Source organism: Haliotis rufescens, unplaced genomic scaffold (genome assembly GCF_023055435.1).
Source record: "Haliotis rufescens isolate VD_foot unplaced genomic scaffold, xgHalRufe1.0.p SCAF_8, whole genome shotgun sequence".
Taxonomy (NCBI): Eukaryota; Metazoa; Mollusca; class Gastropoda; order Lepetellida; family Haliotidae; genus Haliotis; species Haliotis rufescens.
In genome coordinates, this window is record NW_025964372.1 from 11,329,343 (window position 1) to 11,356,488 (window position 27,146).

At 40.2% G+C, this 27,146-nt stretch overlaps 1 protein-coding gene across 3 annotated transcripts in view; it reads right to left on the reverse strand.

The window, feature by feature from the left end:
- LOC124113764 (nonsense-mediated mRNA decay factor SMG7-like) overlaps nucleotides 1-27,146 on the reverse strand; it is a 282,423-nt gene that overhangs the window by 87,875 nt on the left and 167,402 nt on the right. For all 3 annotated transcript variants that reach the window (XM_046474276.2, XM_046474277.2, XM_046474275.2), the window contains exons 19-21: nucleotides 20,563-21,498; nucleotides 19,548-19,607; nucleotides 13,007-13,044 (exon numbers count right to left, since the gene is read on the reverse strand). In XM_046474276.2, coding sequence (XP_046330232.2) covers nucleotides 13,007-13,044; nucleotides 19,548-19,607; nucleotides 20,563-21,498 — 1,034 coding nt within the window. The remainder of the gene's footprint in view (nucleotides 1-13,006; nucleotides 13,045-19,547; nucleotides 19,608-20,562; nucleotides 21,499-27,146) is intronic.

The following is a 27,146-nucleotide window of genomic DNA, read 5'->3' on the forward strand; positions in this document are numbered from 1 at the left end:
CAGTAATAGAAAGGCACTTCGTTCACAAATCCGTCGAATTCGAGAAACTATCGATCAAGTCCTCAACGATGACACTACACTGGCCGATAAAATTAAAACATTGTTCAGAGAACAGGGAATAACAATTGCCAGTATTTTAACCGCGTTGGGATTTATTATATCGACTTTGACTCTTGCGTTAACCGGTGGCAGCACAGGTGGTATTGGCGGATCACCGCCTACTGATAGGGATGGTATAAAAGAGTGGATAAAAAAGCATTTAAAAGCATTAGGTTCAGCACTGGGAAAGCTCGATGAGAAAGCCGCGGCTGCACTTCCCGGTATAATAGGGAGTATTGTTTCCTGGCTCTTGAATTTATTAGCTAAGACCACCACTTGGTTTAGTCAAAACTTGTGGGCACTAATCCTAGCAATTGCAGGGCTGTTGTACGTATCCGCTAAGAACTATTTCACCAAATCAGTTCGCTAAGAACTATTTAACCAAATCATGAGTAAACCAGCCGTGACTCAACCTAATACAAGCGCTGTTTTTTCATCGATATGTTGTTGATTTTTAGCCGCAATATGCGGTGGTACTTGTGGTTGTGCGTCAGTAGATTTTTTAGCGGTAGTAGATAACTGTGGCTTGACTATTCCCGTTTCGCCTGTGTTTGTTTGCGTTATTAATTCGACGTTAATATCTGAATTTATACCTGGTTTTTGTTGATCGGTAGCAATAACAATTTTATTATTATAGCCTATCACTTGACCGATCTTAAGGTCCATATTACTCGGAGACATGTATAGTCCCGGCGCATAAACGTAGTCCACTTTGGATTGAGCGTACTGTAATACATCTTGATAACGCTTTATAGACGATGGTATGTCAACTGGTGAATTAATGGCGTCCTCGACGTTTACGACAAACTGTTTTTGTGCATCGAGCGCCGTCCCAGAACCGATAATGGACGTTCGTGTTTGCGATTGTGCACCGAGAATTGCCCATACATAAGTTCTTATTGATTCATTAACTCTTACAACTCCTGGGTTAGTAAAAAAAATTCCGTTTTATCATTAAGAAATTCATTCCAAGCGTTTCCAGGATCATTCAGTTATATAAATTTTGTAACACTATAAATTAAACCACTCCTAAAACTCATAATATCCCCTCTCCAATCGTTACTCGAAAGTTCCCAGTCTTTATACCAATGATGGGTTTTTAGAAAATAATCATGCATTCTTATGTAAAGTTTGCTGGTATGCAACAACTTAAACGCATTAAATGGACCTTTATTAACTTCTTTAAAGAAATCATCGCTTTCTTCTTTGACGGTTATTTCCCCTGTGTAAGGAACACCTAGACCATGGTTTGCTCCTTTAATACGCCAATCTCTACTCGTAGAAATATTAAATTCCTGACAAATACGCTCATACGCGAACCTATTGTACGGATTATTTGTGGAACTCCATGCTCGATCCTGCGGTAATGGAGCACTAATTTCTTTAAGTATACGTCTAATCTGATAGTACACGTGAAATGTTATAACAGACTTATTTAGTTCAAATCCTTGGAAATAAAGAGATACGCCACTTCCCGTTGTGGCACACCATATGGCAAAGTTTAACTGATTCTGCCAAAATTGCATCGGATTGTGAAACCAATCGTGCACCATTTTATTGCTAGTTGCCGTGACCCTGTATTTTTCAAGATATCAGGGAATTTCACCAAAAAATCAGCACCAGAGGCAGTTGCTATAATCGACTGATTAGTAATGTATCTCGATTTCATATTTAAGTTATGATATAGTATCATTTGAATATTTAATATGTATGTTACACTCCCTACTCAGATCTATTACAGTCAAAGATGAAAAATATAATAGCGGTAGAACGGAATCTTTCTCAACATTACAATATAAAAAAATTAAAGCGGGGTATTATTTCAGACCTCAAAATTTCTGTATTAGATGTAAAACACCAACCTGTACAAAAAGGATACTTAAGTGTAACACTCCATATTATAAATAATGGTTGATTCCATATTTAAGTTATGATATAGTATTATTGTATATTTAATATGTATGTTACACTCCCGGGAATAACAAATGGTCAGTCTATTCAACTGCTTCATACTATCAATAACTCGGATGGACAACTCGAAGTCGCTCTATGCGATGTAACGTATTACCCGCGGTGGACCAATATAAATACTGTGAAAAGAAATAATGAGATGTATATATTTGGTGGAAAAAAACACATTATTATACCTGATGGGTATTACAGTATATGCTCACTCAATGATGACATTTTTAAGCCTAATGGAATTAGTCTCACACAAAATGTGCGAATGGGACAGTGAATTTGAGCGATGGAAAAAAGGATATACTTCTTTACGAGAACTTAGCAATTACACTTGGATTTGCACGCGGAGGAGTAATACCACACAACAAAACAGCGAATGTAGTTACATTGCCCGATTTAGTTCCCCCCGATTTAGTTCCCTATAAAGAGTTGTGTATCCATCTTGATCAGATAAGCACGACGGATAATATTCAACTAGAAAGTCCTTCAACTCTACTCAGAGCTGTTCCAGTCAAAGATGAAAAATACAATAGCGGTAGAACGGAATCTTTCTCATCATTACAATATAAAAAATGAAAGCGTGGTATTATTTCAGACCTCAAAATTTCTGTGTTAGATGTAAAACACCAAACTGTGAACACAGCCGTGAATGCTCTGGACGGAGTTGACACCGTGCTTGTAACATCTGGCATGGGACTCGGTGTAGCAGGTGTTGGTTTATTATCAACTATAATCGCCGCGCCTATCGTACTTGGCATGGAAAAAGCCGCTGGAGTCTCGGGACTGGCAGGAATAATGATAAAATTCATTTCTCGTAGGTTGCAAAAGAAAGCATTAAAACACGGTAAGATTCGGATACTCGCCGAAGCAAAGTTGAACAGCATTGAGGATCATATTTCAACAGCACTGGCTGATTGTAAGATATCCGAGGATGAGTTTCGTTTAGTGTTGTCAGAACTCACAAAATACAACGTAACGAAGCAGGAGATTCGATCAAAATCTCGTAAGACCAGTGGTATTAGCGAAGACGAGAAAAAAAAGTTCATAGAACAGGGGAGACAACAAGCGCGTCAATTATTCCGTGCCAAAACCAAAGAACTGATTGGAGATTAAAAATAGATTGCTTACTATCATTAGATCACATTTAGACAAATGCTTACATAAATATATAATAATCGAGAATTGCAACATTTATGTTCATGGACAAAATTATTATATCAGTAATGTCAAACCAACAAATCAAGAACACAAAACATTTATGTTCATAGACAAAATTATCAAATTGAGAGAATTACCACAAGGTATATATTATATCAGTAAACCAAACAAATACGATCATCAATTACCAAGAAGAGTATATAATCTGGCCTACTTAAAATAATAGAGAGTATTTTTGTATAAATGTAGTATCATAGTAGCATTGATTGGCTCCAGGTAGTGGCATAATCATTTTGGCATAAAAAATTCCCCCTGTAGTAGCAGTATAGGTATATAAATCCGGCTCCAGTGGGGTTGCAGCAGAACCATCATTACCTATACTACTCACATAACAGACATTTGCGCCTGAATAAATCAGAATTTAAATCTCAAATATGTATTGGTTTGTTAGGTTTAATTAGGAATAGTAACCCTTCACAGCACTGGAAGTAGTCAGATTTTAGTCACGTGACCTCTATCAGTAAACTGATTGGCTCAAACTTATCGTCTGCTGTAGCAGTATACTACTGTTACTGTTGTGGTGGACGATTGCTTTTGGATTATACCTTGGCTATTGCATCTTTATGCTCAATCATGGCTAAATTGTGTGTTTCAACTGTTATTTTCTTGGCACTCACTTGGAATACCAGTCTCTTACTAACTGTTTATCATGAGTTCCAACTGACACCACTGGAGATTTATCAAGAAAGGTATGAACAAATTGGAAATCTGACACCTCTAAAACTAATGAATTTTCAAGGGGAAAATATCAAGAGTACATTTTTACCAATAAGGCTTGTGTATGCATTAATATTATGTAGAGCTTTAAACACTTGTAGAATTTTGCACCTTGTGAATGTATTTGCATTTATGCCATCTAAAAAGTCAGAAAGGAAATAGAAACAAAAGCTGGAATGATGGTATTCCTCCTGAGAAAAAATGTAAGACGTATCCTTGTGGTAGCCCATGTCGCCCCTATCAGGTATGCATACAGTTGGGATTTTTTTTATCAAAGATTGTCCTCATCATGAAATGAATAAACATTATCCAGGTGAAAAGCATAAATATTCAGTGAATATATATTTCATAACATGGAAAACTAATAAAAGTATAAAAACACAGTTGTTTTAGTAGAAACCTCTGTTTAATCAGTTGACAGAGACCAGAGAGTGAATATGTCATCTGCAAGCAAATTGTATTTACTGTTTGTAGGTCGCACTTGAGAACGAGGCTTGGTTTTTACTGGAAAAGATATCAATAACAAAATTGAGACTAAGCTCTCACACTGTTGTGAAAATTAATTTGAATAAAAAATGAAAAATCTTATTTGCACCCCCTGTTGAAAAAAGTTAACTACGGCCTTGGTATGACTGAGTGCCCCCAAAGATGATTAAGATACACAATAAAGGAAACCGATAAATGAGAACTTAATACATGAATAAAATAATAGTAAATATACCATGTGGTATTAGCTAAACCCTAAGTGGGCCCCATCCTTAAATGGGCCCCATCCAAAGACATGAGAGGAGATAACTCTCACGAGTATGCTGCTGGCTGGAAGCACATGGCTTCAGCCACGCTCCTATACACAGCTACACTTACAGTGAATAAACACACTTAACTAATGAAGACATCTTTGTCATATCGCCACATGGTGTCAGAAGAAGGATTTTGTCATGGCAAGCTTTCAAATAACTCCTCCTGAGCAATTTGATTTCTGTAACACAGAGGGATGGACAAGATGGATCCGTCAATTCGAGCGGTATCGCATCACAACCAAGCTTGCTACAAAAGACCAAGAAACCCAAGTAAATCAGCTCATATACCTGATGGGAGCAGAAGCTGATGACATTTTGCCGACTTTCACTCTCTCTGAAGAGGAACAGAAGAGCTATACCATTGTTAAAGCTAAGTTTGATCAGTACTTTTCTGTTCGTCGAAATGTCATATTTGAGCGAGCTAAATTTAACCAGCGTGTACAGAGAGACGGTGAACCAGTTGATAGCTTCATCACAGATCTCTATTCTCTTGCAGAAAACTGTAATTATGGTGCACGTACTTCATGATGAGATGATTCGAGACAGAATTGTCGTTGGAATCCGTGACCTCAAATTATCAGAAAAACTTCAGCATGATCGACTCTGAATTAACATTACAGAAAGCTGTCACAAGTGCCAGACAATCTGAAATTATCCACAAGCAGCAACCTGTGATTCGAGGCAATGTGTGTTTGAGTACAGCAAGTGGAAATTCAAGAGTTGAAGAACTTGTCACTCCTAAAGGCAAAGGCAAGAAACCTATTAAGAAAAAGCCCAATTAAGACTTCACCTTGCCCATTTTTTAACAATGCAAAGCCTAAACCCACAAGTTCATACTGTGGTAGAGATTCACACCCAAGAGCAGAATGTCCTGCAACCAGGTTAACCTGTCGGAAATGTCGTAAAGTTGGACACTGGGATGTAGTATGCAGGAGTCAACGGTGGGGTCTATCTGAGATTCGTCTCGAACAAGGGTCCAACAATGAGTGTACCAACGAGAAGGAATATGCGTTCCATTAGTGCTGATAGTGCAAGCTCCGATCCATCACAGCCTTGGCTTGTAAATCTTGAGGTTAACTCACGACTAGTTCGTGACTTTAAGATTGACACGGGTGCTCACATCACCATCATTCCCTATCACCCTTATGTGTCTAAGCCTTTTCCAAAACTTCAGCAAAGTGGCAAGAGACTGTATGGTCCAGCTAACTCAAGTTTGTATGTTGTTGGAAAATTCAGAGCAAAACTTAAAACTGTGTACGGTGATGTTTTGACTGAGCAGGACATATATGTCGCCAGAGGTCTTTCTCGTTCTCTGCTGGGTAGACCTGCAATTCAAGCTCTCAACCTTGTCAGCCGCATTGATAGTGTTGTTGGGGACAAATGGAAAGACATGTTTCCCGAACTGTTCACTGGGCTAGGAAAGATGGAAGGTGAATATACTATCAAGCTCAAAGAGGATGCTAAGCCTTTCTGTATCTCAACACCAAGACGTGTGCCTCTACCTTCTCATGAAGAAAGTGAAACAGGAGCTCCAATCAATGGAAAGCAGTGGTGTCATATCTAAGGTGGACTGTCCTACCGACTGGTGTGCTGGTATGGTGGTCGTCCCAAAATCTTCAGAGAAGGTCAGAATATGTGTTGATCTGACTCAATTGAACGAGTCTGTGAGAAGAGAATGTCGCCCTCTTCCTGCTGTGGATCACATACTAAGTCAGTTGAGTGGAGCTAAAGTGTTCACAAAACTAGACGCAAACTCTGGATTCCACCAGATTCCATTATCCACAGATTCCTCACTACTTACCTGTTTCATCACACCCTTTGGCCGGTATTGTTTTGGCATCTCGTCAGCACCAGAACATTTTCAGAAAAGAATGCAACAGGTTCTGGAAGGTCTAGATGGAGTTGTGTGCCAGATGGACGATATCCTGATTCATGCTCATGATGAAAGCGAACATGATCAGAATGTAGCAGCAGCCTTGTGCAGATTGCGTGATGCAGGTATAACACTTAATCTGGAGAAGTGTCAGTTTTCAAAGAATAAAGTGAAATTTCTTGGACACATAATTGACAGCACTGGCATTTATGCAGACCCAGACAAAATTCATGCTATTACCAGGATGAGCGAGCCACAGAAAGTCTCTGATATCAGGACATTTCTCGGTATGGTTAATCAGCTGGCAAAGTTTGTACCCAATCTTGCATCTAAAACACAACCTCTTCGCAAACTCCTTGTCAAGGACAGAGCTTGGGTCTGGGAAGAACCACAGCGTTCTGCGTTTCAGTCTATCAAGGACCAACTGACATCTGCTCCAGCACTCGGACATTATGATCCAAATGCAGAGACTTGTGTTTCAGCCGATGCTTCCTCATTTGGATTGGGGGCAGTGATCTGTCAGAAAGACTGCAGTGGAGCATATAAAGCAGTAGCCTACTGCTCTAGATCAATGACGGACACAGAAAGGCGCTACGCACAAGTGGAAAAGGAGGCGTTGGCAATTACCTGGGCTTGTGAACATTTTCGTGACTACCTGCTAGGTAAACAGTTTCACATAAACACTGACCACAAACCACTTCTTTCTCTGTTGGGAAACAAGAGCTTGGACCATTTGCCACCTCGCATACAGCGATTCAAGATGCGCCTCATGGCCTATTCCTATACCATATCACATGTACCAGGGAAACAGCTTTGTTCAGCGGATGCACTCTCTAGAGCGCCGACGGATATTCCACTCTCAACCCAAGAGTCCTGTCTTCTGAGGGACACAAATATCTATGTTGATTCTGTTCTTGCTACAATACCTGCAACAGATCAACGACTGGATGAGATACGTCTCAAACTACGTGAAGACCCGGTATGTGAACTCATAATGAAATACTGTACTGATGGATGGCCAAAATACACATCTCTGCCGGACTGTGCACGAAACTACTGGTCATATCAAGGGGATCTCACTGTAGTAGATGGGCTACTCATGATGGGAGTAAGACTGGTAATTCCAGCTTGCATGAGAATTGAAATTCTTGACATTCTGCATTCTTCTCACCGAGGCATTACTAAGTGCAGGGCGCGAGCAAACGAGTCAGTTTGGTGGCCAGGCATCAGCACACAGATAGAACATGTAGTTAAGGGTTGTCATACATGTGCGCGATTCGGACCAAACCCACCTGAACCTCTGAGATCTTCAGAAATTCCATCTCGCCCATGGAGTAAAGTGGGGACAAACCTATTTGAACTTGATTCCATACCATACTTACTTGTAGTGGACTACTACTCGAAGTATATTGAGATTGCAAAACTTGACAGTACTACCTCTGCAAGTGTGATAAACCATCTGAAATCTATTCTCACAAGACACAGTATTCCGGACATTGTGATTTCTGACAACGGTCCACAGTACTCGTCCTATGTTTTTCAGAAATTTTCTGAGATCTATTGCTTCACTCATATCACAAGTAGCCCAAGGTACCCACAAAGTAATGGTGAGGCAGAGAGAGCAGTTCAAACTGTGAAGCAACTTTTGAAGAAATCATCTGATCCTTACATGGCACTCCTCACCTATAGGAGTACACCGTTACAGAATTGATTCAGCACTTCTCAGCTCTTGATGGGACGCAACTTGCGGACAACACTCCCAGTTCATATATCTCAACTTCAGGCTAATCAGCCATCTTCACAGGAAGTGAAGTCGTCGCTTACCAAAATCCAACAGCGCCAAAAATCGGACTATGACTCTCATCACAGATCATGCATTCTTCCCCAGGTGAAGGAGGGAGATACGGTGCATGTTAATGAGTGGATTCATCAGAGAAGGTCAAATCCACAGGGAGGCTGAAACTCCAAGATCATTCTACATCAAGGCAGGTGATAGCATTCTGCGCAGGAATCGTAGACACCTCACTCCTGTGCCAGAAAAGCAGCCAACAAACACAGATGCCAGGTCACAGCCCTTGAAGGTCTCGTCTGGTGTGCCATCAAGTGTGCAGCGTGACATTCCACCTGATGTGACTCTGACCAGATCCGGAAGGGTTTCAGTTAAACCTGACAGACTTGATTTGTAGAAAAATGAACAGTAGTCAGTTAAGAAACATTATTGTTTCATGTTAGTAGTTAACAGTTCAGTAGATTTAAATCTACATTGTGTTTGATTTCAGTAAAAGACACTGAGGATCAAATGTATGTTTACTCCAAAAATGGAAAGGACATTATTATTTGTGATGTATAGTTTAACATCAACAGTTATTCTTTTATTACTAGTTTTTAATGTTAGAGAACTCTCAACTTGCTTTTGTGCTTAACAAAGGGAGATGTGGTATTAGCTAAACCCTAAGTGGGCCCCATCCTTAAATGGGCCCCAGCCAAAGACATGAGGGGAGATATAACTCTCACGAGTATGCTGCTGGCTGGAAGCACATGGCTTCAGCCACCCTCCTGTACACAGCTACACTTACGTGAATAAACACACTTAACGAACGAAGACATCTTTGTCATATCGCCACATACCAGATAAGGTAACCATGCAACCTTAATTGACTGAATAAAATACGAGAAAATGTTATTGACAAGATACATGTGTTGCCCTGCACTGCTAAAAATAAATACTAAGGCTATATCTCTGCAGGCATGCGGTGAGCATGGAGTCTATACTTGTGAGATTAAGGTCTACATAAGGATTGCTGAGCATTGAGAAAAGTATCCTGATATATCTTTGAAAGCAGTCTGCTTGCCAGAGGCCCATTGTCTAATGAGATGATCTTCCACCCGAGCTCTAGCTGCTGTGGTGGCTTCTCCAATGTGAAATGAATGTCCTCTGTACTCATTTGAGTTAAAACCGGCCCTAGTCAGCACTCTGCTGACTCAGGAAAGAAACACTGCCTGGGTAATGGGCTGGTGTTGAGCTTCCACGAATAGTGCATCCTCACAAGAAGCTCGCTGAAGAGTTCTGGTATGGAAGAGCTTACTCCAACCTGAGAATGCATGGGCACAAGCGACTATTAGAAAACAATATTATTGGAACGCCTACTTGAAATGGATCTTGGAAGCTTTCAGCAGGATAGTGCACTTTCTCTTAATGAAGTCAAACTTGATGTCACTCAAACAAACAAAAAATATTAATGTATATTAATGATGAAATACCATTAAAGATTTTCTGACAGTTATTATAGCTTTAAACATTAAGCATTATTACAAAACTATGTTCACATTTAATACCAATGACAGTATTTCTCATTTTTCTTTCAGTATGAAGTTTTCTCCTTTCTCAAGTCTTCTCATATCCTCATGTTTGTTTTTAAAAAGTAGTACAAAGTAGTAATGCAGTCATGAAGATCACATTGTTATGTATTACATGTTAATGATTTGTCATGATCTAAAATGCCGCTTTTAATAGTATTCCAGTTAGTTGCATGCATGAGGAGTAACCATGCCGACATCCCTAATTGTGTTAACTGGAGGTCTTCCTGCATCTTCAGGATATGGTCCAAGGAGCTGTGTATGAAGCCCACCTGTTGTAGGTCATGTTAACTAAGGGTCTAAAGGTAGACCTGGTGTGCTGATCAATCGGGGGATGGCGTGTCTGATACTGGCAGCAACCCAGTTGATGTAGGAACCGATTGTTCACATCATTAAAACCCCTGAATCTGGCCATCTTTAATTGCTTTCTGGTATTCAGCTTCCTCACAAGATTGTCAGTAGCCTTCATCGATGGTAGGATGCAGTGTAAAGGGAGTGTCATTCATCTTATAGGTGTTGTTACTGATAGAAGGAAGTCTGAGTCTGATGTTGCTGGCTCCTGATCCATTCAGTGATGCATAAATCTTGGTGTTTCATGCAAAAAGAGGAATCAGCCCCTTCAGCATCAGAGGGATCTATGCCCAAACAAGAAAGGTGTTTGCTTTACAAGCAAAAATGGAAGAAGACCCATTCCCACCTTTGGGAAAAAGTTCCTGGAACATACACAGGACCAAAAGCAAGACTGTGCACGCTTCAAGCAAAGACACAAATGCAGTAGCCAGGTTTGTTTTGACGCCAGATAAGAACTATGACATTTTCTTGTGTTAAATATTTATTTTACAAAAACAATAAATTTGGCTGAGTATAGGAGAGTTTTCAGTATTTTTCCTGAAGCATAGACACTACAGGTATGTTACAACACCTAATGTAAAAATTGCTCTTAATGTAAAAAAAATAAATTAAGCGTTACAACCGGCAACCCTTAATGTAAATGTTAGGGTTTTTTTTACATATAAAGGGTTAATATAATCCACATGGCCCCTTATTGTAAAAGAATGTTATAAACAAAGTTTGATTGGAAATATAGGGTACTTTGTGTTATTTTCACATTTTTCATTGTTTTTGCTCGGTTTCTAATAATTATTTGTTATAAGCGACAGAGTGAGAAACTGACTTTGCTCAGATCTGATAACAAGAGGTGCTATTGTAAAAATGGCAGGCTCGTCATTGAAAGTGATGAGCATCAGTTGTCAGTTCCATTGTCGGATTGTGACTTAAGTGGAACATCATCAGCTGTGGATCAGGACAGCCACCAGAATGTCACTACAAAAGGTTACACCCTCCCTGCACTTTAAAAACTCCCAAAATTGACACTGCTTTAACATCAGAAGTCACTAAAAAAGAAAAGCCAACCCTACTACGATCAGTAGCTTTTACTAAAATTTAAACTACCTGGGACAGCTGGGCCCATTTATACACTGATGGATCCAAGAATCCTATCAACAACAGCGCTGGTTACAGGATCCATATCAACAGCTCCAAACCCCAAGCACATTCTGTTCGCCTGCCTGATGGTCAGTCAGTATTCACAGCTGAATTGGAGACAATTCATCATGCACTCAAACTCATACCGGAACTTCCGGAAGCAAAGGCAGTTGTCCTATCAGAGTCGCTAAGCGCACTTCAAGCCATCAGCGGCAGAAACTCAAACTCCAAGCCAAACGAATATACAAATTTATCGGACCAAGGGCAACAGGTGGAGCTGTGTTGGATCCCCTCTCACATAGTGAGTGAGTGAGTGAGTATGGTTTTACACCGCTTTTAGCAATATTTCAGCAATATCACAGCGGGGGACACCAGAAATGAGCTTCACACATTGAATTGAACCCGGGTCTTCGGAGTGACGAGTGAACGCTTTAACCACTAGGCTACCCGACCGCCCCCTCTCACATAGATATTCATGGAAATGAAAAAGCAGACACACTGGTGAAGCTATCTCTAGACAAAGCAGGGATACAGCCTATTCTCTTCAGTAAACTAGAGATAAAAAGCAAAATCAATGCTTCAAGTCAGCAATGGCCGTTGCAGAAATTTGACCAATACTTTTTAATATTTAGAAAGCTGAGCATTTGTGCATATAATACATACTTTGAATGATGTATAAAGCCTACTTAGTAAATAGTTAGGCATTTGGGCTGCTTAATGTCATCAGAAAAATGACTAAATGTGAATATATTACACACAAAAGGCCCCTTATCTGGAAAGTACCTCCTAGATAAGCTAACTTGAGTAGTTTCTAAGAAAACGTGTCCCAATTGCGGACACTATGCACCAAGTAAAATAACATGGATCAAGGGCAATAACTCTGAAAAAAATTCACGGGACCAATTTTCGAACTCAGTCTTGACAAGTATCTCTATAAGCATGCAAACTTTCATTGACATAACGTCAGTAGTTTCTGAGGAAACTTGTTCCCATTTCACACAGTATGCACTAAGTTGAATCAAGGGGCATAAAGACACAAAATTTCGAACACATTTGAGATCATGACCAGTAAAATCAGTGTGTAAAATTTCATTTCTCTGATTACTCCTGCTCCAATTTGTTGGGCTTACAATGTGTGAAGCCCTTTTCTGGTGTTACCTGCCATGATATTGCTGCAATATTGCTAAAAGCGGCATAAAACCATATTCACTAACTCAAGACTGGTTCACACCAAAGGTGTGCTGTATCGCTGAGCAGACACCTGATCCATATGAACGTATCTCTGGGTTTTCAAGATAAGTTTACCTTGAGAATTCTGCCAAGTTCTCAACTAAATGACAAAGAATATGGCAGCTCAAATCAGCACTTAAAAAAACACATGTAGGGCAACAATGTTACCTATTTTCAATCTGGGTCTAGTTGCAAAGTTGTGATTAGTGCACTGTGAGAAGCTGAAACATTATCTTTGTGTAATAAGATTGTTAGACTTACGTACCTTCTGTCTGAACTGAACGTCTCGGGTTTTGGTGTACCCTGAAACAAGAAAAAAGGCTTCATGTCATTTTATTTTACTGATCATTCATATATCATATGATGATACTTTGTATATGGGCCAGATTTTCAATCCTGTTAAAAACAGCTTTACCACTGCTGTCATGATAAAGCAAAAAAAAGGTGATTTTCAAGTATTTGCAACAACAGAAGCTACCATTTTACTTCTTTATCCTTAATGCCCCAGATAATATTTTTTTATAAACCTCCTACATGCTTGCGGTACCTCTTGAGGGTTTCTTGAAATGGTTGAATTTCCCCTGACAGCATATTAGTTTAAATGTAATCCCCTTGCAGTCTGGTTACAATCATTGTAAACCCTCCTATGAGGAGTTACTGATACTTCTATACTTATAAATTTGTACTTGGTGTTTCAAACGTCCAATGTTCTGAAATCTAGACAAGAAATGAAAGTTTTCATTATGGATGACGGGAATCAAACCTGCAACCTTACATATCATGTTTAGTTTTGTAACTGTTTTCCCACTGAGCCGCCAGGACAATGAAAAACTGTTCAATCTTACATGTCATGAATCCAGTTGAACCATGCTGAGTATGTTTTTTCCCTCGTACGCTTGGATCGAAATTCCTTTTATACCGCGACACACTAAGGTATCTCGATGTTCTCTTACTTTTTCTGGTATTTCTTGCATTTAGATGGTTCAAAAGTTGGATAAAACCTCACTCTTTGGTTTGGTTGAAAATGTAAAACCACACACACACCAAATTGTCTATGTTATGAGTCACTTTATAATTTAGACAAACCACTTCTCCTGGTGATTACTTGGGATTGTAAACCCTGATATTCAGGAACATACCTTGGGGACCGACTCTCCCCTCTATATGTTCCCTTTAGTAAGGGTTAACAATCTCAAGTAATCTCCAGGAGAAGTGGTTTCTCCTTTACATATGCCTGCTACAATACAACCTCACACTTTTAGTTACATGCATCATGCTAGCCTGAGTGACCCACAAGGTTACAGGGGCACTGATAATCCACAATGATGCTAGGCTGAGTGACCCACAAGGTTACAGGGGCACTGATAATCCACAATGATGCTAGCCTGAGTGACCCACAAGGTTACAGGGGCACTGATAATCCACAATGATGCTAGCCTGAGTGACCCACAAGGTTACAGGGGCACTGATAATCCACAATGATGCTAGCCTGAGTGACCCACAAGGTTACAGGGGCACTGATAATCCACAATGATGCTAGGCTGAGTGACCCACAAGGTTACAGGGGCACTGATAATCCACAATGATGCTAGCCTGAGTGACCCACAAGGTTACAGGGGCACTGATAATCCACAATGATGCTAGCCTGAGTGACCCACAAGGTTTCCGGGGCACTGATAATCCACAATGATGCTAGCCTGAGTGACCCACAAGGTTACAGGGGCACTGATAATCCACAATGATGCTAGCCTGAGTGACCCACAAGGTTACAGGGGCACTGATAATCCACAATGATGCTAGGCTGAGTGACCCACAAGGTTACAGGGGCACTGATAATCCACAATGATGCTAGCCTGAGTGACCCACAAGGTTACAGGGGCACTGATAATCCACAATGATGCTAGCCTGAGTGACCCACAAGGTTACAGGGGCACTGATAATCCACAATGATGCTAGCCTGAGTGACCCACAAGGTTACAGGGGCACTGATAATCCACAATGATGCTAGCCTGAGTGACCCACAAGGTTACAGGGGCACTGATAATCCACAATGATGCTAGCCTGAGTGACCCACAAGGTTACAGGGGCACTGATAATCCACAATGATGCTAGCCTGAGTGACCCACAAGGTTACAGGGGCACTGATAATCCACAATGATGCTAGCCTGAGTGACCCACAAGGTTACAGGGGCACTGATAATCCACAATGATGCTAGCCTGAGTGACCCACAAGGTTTCCGGGGCACTGATAATCCACAATGATGCTAGCCTGAGTGACCCACAAGGTTACAGGGGCACTGATAATCCACAATGATGCTAGGCTGAATGAACTACAAGGTTACAGGGGCACTGATAATCCACAATGATGCTAGCCTGAGTGACCCACAAGGTTACAGGGGCACTGATAATCCACAATGATGCTAGCCTGAGTGACCCACAAGGTTACAGGGGCACTGATAATCCACAATGATGCTAGGCTGAGTGACCCACAAGGTTACAGGGGCACTGATAATCCACAATGATGCTAGCCTGAGTGACCCACAAGGTTTCCGGGGCACTGATAATCCACAATGATGCTAGCCTGAGTGACCCACAAGGTTTCCGGGGCACTGATAATCCACAATGATGCTAGCCTGAGTGACCCACAAGGTTACAGGGGCACTGATAATCCACAATGATGCTAGCCTGAGTGACCCACAAGGTTACAGGGGCACTGATAATCCACAATGATGCTAGCCTGAGTGACCCAAAAGGTTACAGGGGCACTGATAATCCACAATGATGCTAGCCTGAGTGACCCACAAGGTTTCCGGGGCACTGATAATCCACAATGATGCTAGCCTGAGTGACCCACAAGGTTACAGGGGCACTGATAATCCACAATGATGCTAGGCTGAGTGACCCACAAGGTTACAGGGGCACTGAAAATCCACAATGATGCTAGCCTGAGTGACCCACAAGGTTACAGGGGCACTGATAATCCACAATGATGCTAGCCTGAGTGACCCACAAGGTTACAGGGGCACTGATAATCCACAATGATGCTAGCCTGAGTGACCCACAAGGTTACAGGGGCACTGATAATCCACAATGATGCTAGCCTGAGTGACCCACAAGGTTACAGGGGCACTGATAATCCACAATGATGCTAGCCTGAGTGACCCACAAGGTTACAGGGGCACTGATAATCCACAATGATGCTAGCCTGAGTGACCCACAAGGTTACAGGGGCACTGATAATCCACAATGATGCTAGCCTGAGTGACCCACAAGGTTACAGGGGCACTGATAATCCACAATGATGCTAGGCTGAGTGACCCACAAGGTTACAGGGGCACTGATAATCCACAATGATGCTAGCCTGAGTGACCCACAAGGTTACAGGGGCACTGATAATCCACAATGATGCTAGCCTGAGTGACCCACAAGGTTACAGGGGCACTGATAATCCACAATGATGCTAGCCTGAGTGACCCACAAGGTTTCCGGGGCACTGATAATCCACAATGATGCTAGGCTGGGTGACCCTCAAGTTTACAGAGGCACTGATTATCCACAATGATGCCAGGCTGAGTGACCCTCAAGGTTACAGAGACCTTTAACCTTCAATACTACCATGGTGGAGCTTTGTTATCCTGTCAAAGATGTAACAAAAAGTCTAAAAGGGTTTCGTGACTGCATTGTTTTTGTAGTCCACATCCACTGGGGCGGATGAAGGTCTCCACAATCTTGCAACAGCCGAAGAGCAAGATTCAGAGATGCCAGAGGCCTGCATCTTCTGCAAGAAAATTACCAGGCGAGTTGGGATGAAGGCTGGGAAGATTGTTGCAAAGTAAGTCTGACCTCTTCTGAGAAGATCTTCAATCAACAGAAATCAGAGCCTGGGAAACCCTGTCCTGCTTGGCCAGATTGGCGCAATCAGGATGATCATGCAGACTGTTACTTCCAGTTTCCAAATGACCTTGTCTAGGAGTAGGGGTGTCACAATAAATTGAAATATTGATATATTGCAATTGGTAAGCACTTAAAGTCAATAAATCGATTGCTAAATCAGTTTCCGATCAATAGTATCGATTTAAGTTAGGAATATCGATAGTTTTGATTGTATTTACCATATCAATAAAATACATGCAATGCTGTTCAAATTTGTTTTTCTTTTGATCGTGAGTGGTAGTAATTTACACATGGTAATGTGGAGGTTTCTTTTTCTGAAATTATTAGGGTAAAGAAAAAACTAATCAGTCATATCTCAAACTTTACTTTTTGTTTGTTGTTATGGTTATCACATTCAAAGGAAACTTCAGTTCCAAGGTTTAAATCAACTCTAATATCCATCTAAAATGATACACTGAAAACTATCGATATTTATCGCAATAGTTGCTTGCAATATCAATACATTTTCACAATAGTTTCTTTCAATATCAATAGTTATCACAATAGTGATTTCCAGACCAATAGTCACCCCTATCTAGAGGAGACCATGAAGGTAATGCATAAGCGTCCAATCCAATTCCAGTCCAATTCAGTGATAGCGTGTTGATCTGGAGAACTATCAGATCTGGCACTAGGCTGAAATAAACTGAAGTTGATGGTTCAGGCAAGCTACAAATAGATCAAGGTGTGGAGTATGCAAGATCGAGGTGATCCAGGTAAAAGAATTTTGGATGAAGAGTCCATTCTGTTGCTTCAATTCTCCCTTTTCAGGAAAGGCTGTCCGCTAGAATGTTCAATTTCCTGGGGAAATGTCTTGCTTCCGTCTGGCAGCTTAAGGAGTCTGCCAAGGCAAACAAATGCATTGTTTCTGTTACAGACAACTGGACTTGGTTCCTTCCTGTTTCTGTATGTAAGCCACACAAGTGGTATTGTCTGTGGCGATGAGAACTGAGGATTTGGCAAGATGTTCTTTCCAGGTCCTGATAGCGTAGAACGACGCCTTCCTCTCCCTGCACTTGAAGTTGAGTTTTTAGCAGACGATCTAGTTTTCATTCACGACAGTCCAAGTTCCTCGGTGTTTTAAACTCTCCTTTTGAGAGTTTGGTGCAGTATGAACATCTTGATTTCGGTGGGCACACTTTTCCTGCACCTATGGTATCCTGGAGGATCTCTGTTGACACCATGCCCAGAGCAGACGGCGATGGCAAGGGACAGTCTATTTCCCACAATACGCCCTACTAACTAACTTCAATGTCCGGTCTTTAATACTCCTGATACTCTGGCCTAATGCCTGTATCTTGTCAGTGGGCTAACATATCCAAAAATGTGCTGGAACGTATTCTCGAAATTGTTAGTTTGTAAGTTAATTTTTCAATTATATTAATAACCTTTCGATTCAGAGATATCATGATTTTAGATTTGATCTAATTAATAGTTGTCAGTCAGCTTAGTTTAGTCAACTACGAGTATATTATGGAAGCAGTGTCAATCTTGCACACATCCACATTATTTCTGACTGTGATCCTAACCAATTGTGAAAGTGTGAAAATGTAGAACATATGTACAAGATGGTTATTAGTTTTATGTAAACATATACCAGGTACAAGAATATTTTAAGTTGTAAACTAAATGCTTCCTAATTGTTGATATTTATATGGATGAAGGATGCGTTGAGTTGTTTGTGAAATTTAGAGCCATTGGTATGCTTGAAACAGGATCGAGTCAACGTAATGTTGCAAGACAATTTAACGTCCACAGAAACACCATTTGGTGTTTATGGCAACATTGGCAACAGACAAATGCAGTCAGAGACCATCCTTGGAGTGGCAGGCCACGCGTAACCAATAATCGACAAGACAAGTGGATTCGAACAACACACCTACTAAATCGATTCCAGCCAGCAACAGTGACTGCAAGAAGCATCCCTGACCTTCGACGAATATCTTCACAAACTGTACGTCACCGCCTCAGATGTGCAGGGATTGTCACCAGAAGACCTGCCAGACGTCCCATTTTGACAGGAAACCACCGTCAAGCACGTCTACAGTGGTGCAGACAGCGTCTACGCTGGACGGCCATGCAGTGGGGACAAGTTCTATTCACTGATGAGTCTCGTTTTCACCTCAGCCAAAGCAATGGACGGGTTTGAGTGTACCGACGTCGAGGTGAATGTTATGTCAATCATTGTGTCATGGAAGAAGATTGGTTCGGGGGCGGCAGCGTTATGGTATGGGGTGGGATTACAGCAAGACAGAGGGCCCGTTTGATAGTGGTAGAGGGAAATCTCAATGGACAGCGCTTCCAAGACAAGATCATCGGCCCTGTTGTTCTACCGTTTTTGCGTCGTCATCGCCCAGGCATTACCTTTCAACATGACAACGCCCGCCCTCGCTCCCCTGATCTCTCACCAATCGAGCACATGTGGATTGAGATGGATGGGCGCCTTCGACGTCAACCACGTGTTCCACAGACACTCCAGGAACTTCTAAACATGCTTCAGCAGATATGGACAGATATCCCATAGGACTTTGTGCGACGCCTGGTCTATTCCATGAGACGAAGATGTGTTGCTTACATCGCAACCAGAGGTGAACACACACGCTATTGATTTGTAAATTGACATTTTGGCATGTTCATGTTTTTTATGAAATCACGCATTTTCTGAAGTCAGTATGGCAAATTAAACCATTTGAACACTTACAGGAGTCTTTTATCTGTTGCCAACCAAAATTGTTTTAGATTTGGTAAAAAACGTAACTTTGCATTGAATCTTATTCAATGTCACAGGAACTTTTGTTGTTCAGTATAGATAGATGGATAGATACATGCGCCCTGCAATGTTTGTTCATAATTCTAACATTATCCATTCTTACTTCAGCATGACCTTGAAATGTTGAAGTGTGTCTTGTTTCCATCATGACTGGAGTAGGAGGCTGAAACACAAATAGTCACAGTGAGTGCAACAATTGATGACATGTTTTGAAAGCAATACAGAGAAAATATATTATGTTTTTGAAAGGCAACATAATGTTTCACACACCATGTTATATGATTACTGTGAAACAAATTAAACATTCATACATGAATCAGACATGATGTTTGCTGGTTGCTGGGTTTTTATTCTTGCTATCACATAACACTTAAACTCTTCATTCTCTAACTGGACAAGCTTTTGATCTGGATCTTTTCATTTGATATGTCCACTAATTCAAGTTTGTTCAAATCAATCAATATCTTTCTCATTCTGAGAGACCAATTGCATATATAGTATAAGCTATGAAAGTGACTTTTTTAATAGGGACTGATTGGGCTGGCTTTTGAAAAAAAGTCTTTCTTCTGACTACCATTTCATACAAATCCATAATTATCTTTCAAAACTAAAGGTGTTTACAAGTACTTGAAAAAGCAGAAGCACCCCCCTTAACTGCCATTTCGTTAAAGCTCATGAAATCTTAACATACCATGTACTTCCAGTCCAAAACAATACTTCCAGAGCTTGACCTTCATCGAGACAACTTGAAATCCAACATTTATCCAAATATCAGGATTGTAAAGCTGATGTGCATAATTAACTGGCGATGATTATTTCGCAATAACCTCAAAAATGACGTTGATCTGTGAAAGCTGTCAAATTCCAAGAAAACTAATAAGCAGTTCCCATTAACGGGACTGCTAAGTCATCTGTGTTTAAGCATTGACCTTTGGACTGCCCTCATAAATAAATTTAACTGACAAAGTGTTATGACAATTAAGATGATGTACAGTGAACTCATGGGAGCTGACTAACTTAAAGATGGAATATATGCTGACATGCCATATAATAATATGTCTTTTGTAATAAGCTTATACATGCAATTTACTGAGATGATAAGGAAATCTAAAAAATACCTGTATTGTACGTGGGTTGAAACCTCCATACATGCTGGCATTTATTGGATGCTGGCCAGGATCTTTATGGAGAGGGGCAATGTTTGATGTTCCATATGTAGGTGGCGGTCTCATTGGAGCCCCAGTGACATTCGAGTATCCAGGTGTTCCTGAAAAGGTAGGAAAATTTGGCATCCTAGGTGTTCCAGAGTGTTGTGTCTGAGCCTTAGGGGATGTTTGAACTCTTTCTGTACCTGGGGCTTGAGAAAATGCAGTTTGTTGACTTGGTGGAGAAATCTGACTGTTCAAGTTTGTCTGTTTTGCAGTTGTCATCATTTGATTAGCCAGTTTCATGACTTGGAGTAACTGACTGGGCGACATATTGTGGAAAGGCTGCCCAGGAATAGGTGTTTGTGCCAAAGCTGCTCGCAATTGCTGCTGTGCTGCTGGTGATAATGGTAAAGCTGGAACATCTGCAGCTGTCACATTCTGCGGCAGACCAGGTCTTGGAGATTGCATTCTGAACATGTCCATTTTTGGATAAGGCAGTCTTGGTGACGGGGTATGATGAGACAGCCCTTGTGAAACACTGGTAGCACCTGGCTGCTGTTGCATTGGTGGTGGAGAGTGGCCTTTGATGTTAAATTGTTCGTGCAAGTGGGACAGTTGCACATTAGTTGTAGATGCTGCACTGCCAGTGTAGTTACTCTGGACTTGTGGAGAAGGGCTGACCCTGGGCACAGGCACAAACTTACCTGGCCCAGGTAAAGTGGAAGGTTGTTGCTGTGCAGTTGGTGATGAGTATCGCTGATATAATGGTTGGTTAGGAACAGTCTTCACACTACCATGCTTCATAAATTGGGGTTCACTTGTGGGGATGCCCAATAGATACTTTGGTGATGATTGTCCAGATGAAGTCTGTGAGATGCCTTTGGTATCCTTTTCAGTAGATGGAAGCTGTAAGCAAACAGGATATGATACAACAAATTGGTAAAAAGCATCACTTGAATTGCAATACACCTCACAAACGAAGTGTCCTAATTAAATTAAACTAAAGCAAATATTATTTATTTAACCCCATGAAGTAATGTTTGTTTGATGATTTGGCCTGAACTAATAAAAAAGTTGTAATAATACAAAACTGTCACATAATTGCTATTCCCTGCACTTCTGAGTGTGTTTATTGATTTCATTTAATTACGACACTTGTATTTTCAGTTATATTTCCATTCGTTGTTTACCTGTATTAAGCAAAACAAATATTTTTTGGAGGAAAATCCAATTATGGGTACTGTTAGGATATGGGTCATTCTAAAAAAATGTCAGAATTTCAACAAAGCAAAAACATCAAAATTGTCTTTTGTAAAATACCTTTTTCATTGACTCAGTACACAAAGTAACTTCTGAATAACAATGTTAAGCAAAATGACACCTTAATAATCAATGATGTCCTAATTATGATAATTAATTAACACTGAATAGGAAAAATATGTCTGTCCTGTTACCATGTTAACAATTATATTTTCTGTAACAATATTTTTCAAAGTTCAACACAAATCATGTCAGTTCTTGTTTTTAAATGTATTCTTTAATATTTCAATGAGTACAATTAAAAAGAGATTGGATACATTATTTTATGGACAGATTTGTCCAGCATTTGAGTCAAATGAAAACATTTGAATTCATTCAAATCCAATATGACAAACATACCCTGATTATTGCATCATTTATTTGACACATATACTTCATTATATGATATATGTTTGAATTCAAATATGTTCTTCTGAAAAATCAAAAAAAAAAATCAATATATTTCTATTTTAAGTGCTGGTAACAGGACAGACAACGTAGTAACAGGACAGACAATTGAAAGTAACAGGACGGACAATCGGCTTTGATTGCAGATAACTAAAACGTTCAGGAGTTTCAAGGTTTTGAAATATCTGACAAATACAAAAAAAGTATGTGCAATTGATTACACCTGAACATATAAGGTGTAATTAACTGAATATTCTTGTATGTAATCTGAACTATAGAAACCGGTCTGTAACAGGACGGACAATTGAAAGTAACAGGACGGACAAACTTATGTTTGCAGTCAACTATCCTGTTCAGAAGTTCAAAGTTTTGAACTCTGACAAATAAGAAAATGTTTTGCTTATTTAATAGTATCTGATCATATGGATGTTATTAACTGAATGTTCTTCTATGTAATCTGAATGTAGGATACTGGTAGGTAACAGCACAGACGAAAGTATAGCCAAAGACAATAACTTTTGCATTTTGGGTTAATCCCTAGAATTACAAAGAATTCAAATTGATTTAAACTTACACTAAATAGTCATATGACAGTTTTTGTCATGAAGCAACAACATAATAACCAACTTTATCCATGTCAAAAATCAACATAATCTGGAGAAAAAAACTTGTCAGAAGATTTCCTGTTGAAGCCGAATTCTTTTGCAATTGTATTCGCAAATACTGAAATAAACGGTCTGAATGGGTGAATTATAATTTCCTTAAAAGTACAATTCACTTGTATCTATGATTATTTGATTAGTGCCAGAATTAAATGATGCCTTTCATTCACCCAGAAACCACAGGTTGTTTATTGTTTCTTGTTTTATCTTATCTGTAATAGCTTCCCAGTAAAATATTTCAACACTGAAGTGGGAAGCAGTGCCTTCAATCTTCTTTCGTTCAGGAATGATGGTAATAATGTCCTCGTGCTTGTATCAGCATTTGTCCAGCAGGAGTCTTGGCCAGAAGAATCATTTTTTATCCCATTTTTTACCAGGCTTGTGCATGCATTCCACATATATATCATAGGTAGAAACATCTATGTATCCAGGATATGGAAAACCATCATATAACACAACAACACATTTTCCAAGACACTCTTCTGTATCATCTGGAACGGATAGTAAAATGTCACTCTCACTTTTCTCAACCTCACCCCTCTCCACCACACCACCTGTCTTCTCCACACTTTTCTCAACCTCACCCTTCTCCACCACAACACCTGTCTTCTCCACACTTTTCTCAACCTCACCCTTCTCCACCACACCACCTGTCTTCTCCACACTTTTCTCAACCTCACCCTTCTCCACCACACCACCTGTCTTCTCCACACTTTTCTCAACCTCACCCTTCTCCACCACACCACCTGTCTTCTCCACACTTTTCTCAACCTCACCCTTCTCCACCACACCACCTGTCTTCTCCACACTTTTCTCAACCTCACCCTTCTTCACCACACCACCTGTCTTCTCCACACTTTTCTCAACCTCACCCTTCTCCACCACACCACCTGTCTTCTCCACACTTTTCTTAACCTCACCCTTCTCCACCACACCACCTGTCTTCTCCACACTTTTCTCAACCTCACCCTTCTCCACCACACAACCTGTCTTCTCCACACTTTTCTCAACCTCACCCTTCTCCACCACACCACCTGTCTTCTCCACACTTTTCTCAACCTCACCCTTCTCCACCACACCACCTGTCTTCTCCACACTTTTCTCAACCTCCCCCTTCTCCACCACACCACCTGTCTTCTCCACACTTTTCTTAACCTCACCCTTCTCCACCACACCACCTGTCTTCTCCACACTTTTCTCAACCTCACCCTTCTCCACCACACCACCTGTCCTCTCCACACTTTTTTATCAGCCTCATCCTTTTGTTGTTTTTTCATCAGATAACTATCTTCAACAAAGTAGTCTATTTTTTTATGTATATATGTTTTCTTCTAAACTGTGATAAATTTGAAAACATATCTCTCAATATTTCATAAAATTAGAATATTTATTGATTGGATAAGAAAAGTTAGATAAAGATGACCAAATGTCTGTTTAGCAACATTAAACAATGTTGATGTGCAAACTTAGGGTTACGGACACACCCTTCAGCTCAACTTAACCGCAATTAAGCAGTTTTAATTAAAATAAAATACATAATAAGAATTACTGAAACTTAACTTTCAGACAACATGGTATGTTCTACGAAAAACACTTGTGTTTAAACATATCTAAAATAAATATTTTAATTATTATTCAACTCGGACTAAAAATCTCACTTTTTTTTAGAATGACCCATATAAGGAACTTTCAGTCATAGCTTTTTGGATGGATGCTAGTCTAAGGCAACGAGAACACATCTCCTGGACATACTATTCAATAAGACAAAAGTTATGTCTACATAGTTTAATAGATTCAAAGCTTTTAGATAAATGCTAGCCTAAGGTGTCAAGATCCCATCTCCCAGACATAATATCCAATAAGACAAAAGATATGTCTACATAGTCTTATAGATTGCCTTGAACTATTTTATTTAAGTAAATCTGTCATCACCCATATTAGAATAACATTCAGCAATTACTTCAATTTAGACTCACAAAGATTAGCCCCCATACAAGCTTATAGTGATACAATGTACCATAATCTCTTTCCAAGCACCCAGTTAATATGTTAACAAGATTAGTGCCAGTCCAACAGGATTAACAGGATTAAGTATTCACCTCTGTCTAGCCATTCATTAACCATAAGGCACACCCCATCATATATCAACCAATCATATTCCTTTTTATTGTTCTAAGTTTTGTTAAATACATACAGAAGCAAAATGCTAAGCAGAAGGGGTTTGATGCTCATACCAAGCAGATCTCTCTCCCACAGCCGGGAGGGTTGTACCGACTCTCTGTGGCACCCTCTGCTATATTTTAAGATATTGTAAATTGTTCATCGTTAATTGTTCTTGTAAATAAAATTGTGATTAGTCTCCTGTGACTCCATCTATTTGCTGACTAATACCCCCAAGAAAACCAGCACACCATTTGGAAGGTTTTGTTCATCCGAATAGAACCATAATAATTTCCCAAATGAGAAGTCTTGCAAAATCAGTATGATTAATATTTTCAACAGATGTCCTCTTAACTGCCAACATATCTAATAGCAGTGAGTAAAACCCAATCCTGAAAAAACATCCCACCCCTACACATCCCAGTCGTCACCATAAACAATGGGTCAAACACTACCTGAAGCTCTTGCGATTTGGTCTCATGATGTTTGCAGCATACTCATTTTCTTTCTTGACCTTACAGGCTGGTGTAACTGTGATGTGGGGATGGTTGGGTGGGTGGACAGCGTGTGAGATAAGATAAGTATATATATATAGAATATATTGCAAACTCTTAAACTTATCTGATCTTACATTGTTGGAAGGTGGCGCACAGATACCCGAGCCTCTAAACAGACCACAACCATGAGACGTTACACAAGGAAGCTGGTTCAAAGCCATGGTCCAATCCCCTAACTGTTACAAGGCTTCTTAGCATAATAGACAGACTTGTGTATGTGTTGCTTCATAAAACCCCTTTGCGCTACTCGGACAGAATGTGATCATGAGAGCTGCCATCTCATGTATTCTGTGGTTTCACTCAGGATGTCTATCTATTGAGCGACCAGATAGCTTTGGACTTTAACATATCCCATTTATTAGAGGGGGTGGATCACCTTTCTCTAGCCGGCAAATTCTACAAGGCAGGCCACACACACTATGATCCAGAGGAAGTTAGGTGAGCCAGCTAGGCATCCCTTTTGACACTTTTTCAAAGCTATCAATCACAACCGCAGCAATTGAGAAGGAGATGAGGAAACGATCGACCATACCAATACAGGTCTTTGGCAACTGAGACATAACCTGTATAAGACAGAAGTTAACAGGTAGTAGATCTGGGCAACATTTAATACAAATGGTTGCACCTAATGGGAACTCATCTGGGAATCCGACTGAAACAATAATAAATAAGTGAAATAGATTCAATTATTCATTGCTGTATTTAAAATGACCCACAATTCCAGAAAAGGCTGGTACAAGTATTTTCATCTGCCCTCACAGGCTGCTGTCAGTTGCTGGGCCAACACAAGTGGACCAAACTGACGGAGTCACTGAACAGTATGAGGCAAACACTGTGTCTGATTTCTAAAAGCAACCTTCCATTGTAATGTGCAGTTGCTTTGAAACGCCATGATAGAAGCTACTGCCCTTGTTTCATGTGGATTGGAAGGTGGTAAACCTGCAGAGGTGTAAGCTCATAAAATCACAGATCGCAACCAGAAGGACACCATTGTCCCGGACACTCAAGTGGTGTGACTGATGTTGGTTTTTAGAACCCTTTCAGAAGATCCTTATGGCTCTGACAGGGCAAAAGGAGTGATCTAGGAATCACTGAATTAAGAGAAAGCCAAATAAATATCTCGATCAAAACTCTTCCTTGTATCGGAATGGAGGTACAGTCGTTCCTCGCAATAACACCCTTCATGATACCACGGATTCAGTTAAGCCGCGGCGTAATCACTGGCTACCATAAATTTCAAGCTGTTTCCCATTTGATTACATGTATTTGGTGGGAATTCAGAGATGACCTAATAAAATAAATGTCCAATCAACTATGAACACCTAGTTTGTTTTATTTGTTAAAAACACACGATTTATGTTCTCCATATCTAGGCCTAATTCGGATCCGACTTCCAACTTCATTAATTTAACTTCAATTGTTAAAAAAATATTTACCTTGTTAGTAAATTGTTACCCTCTCATATGTT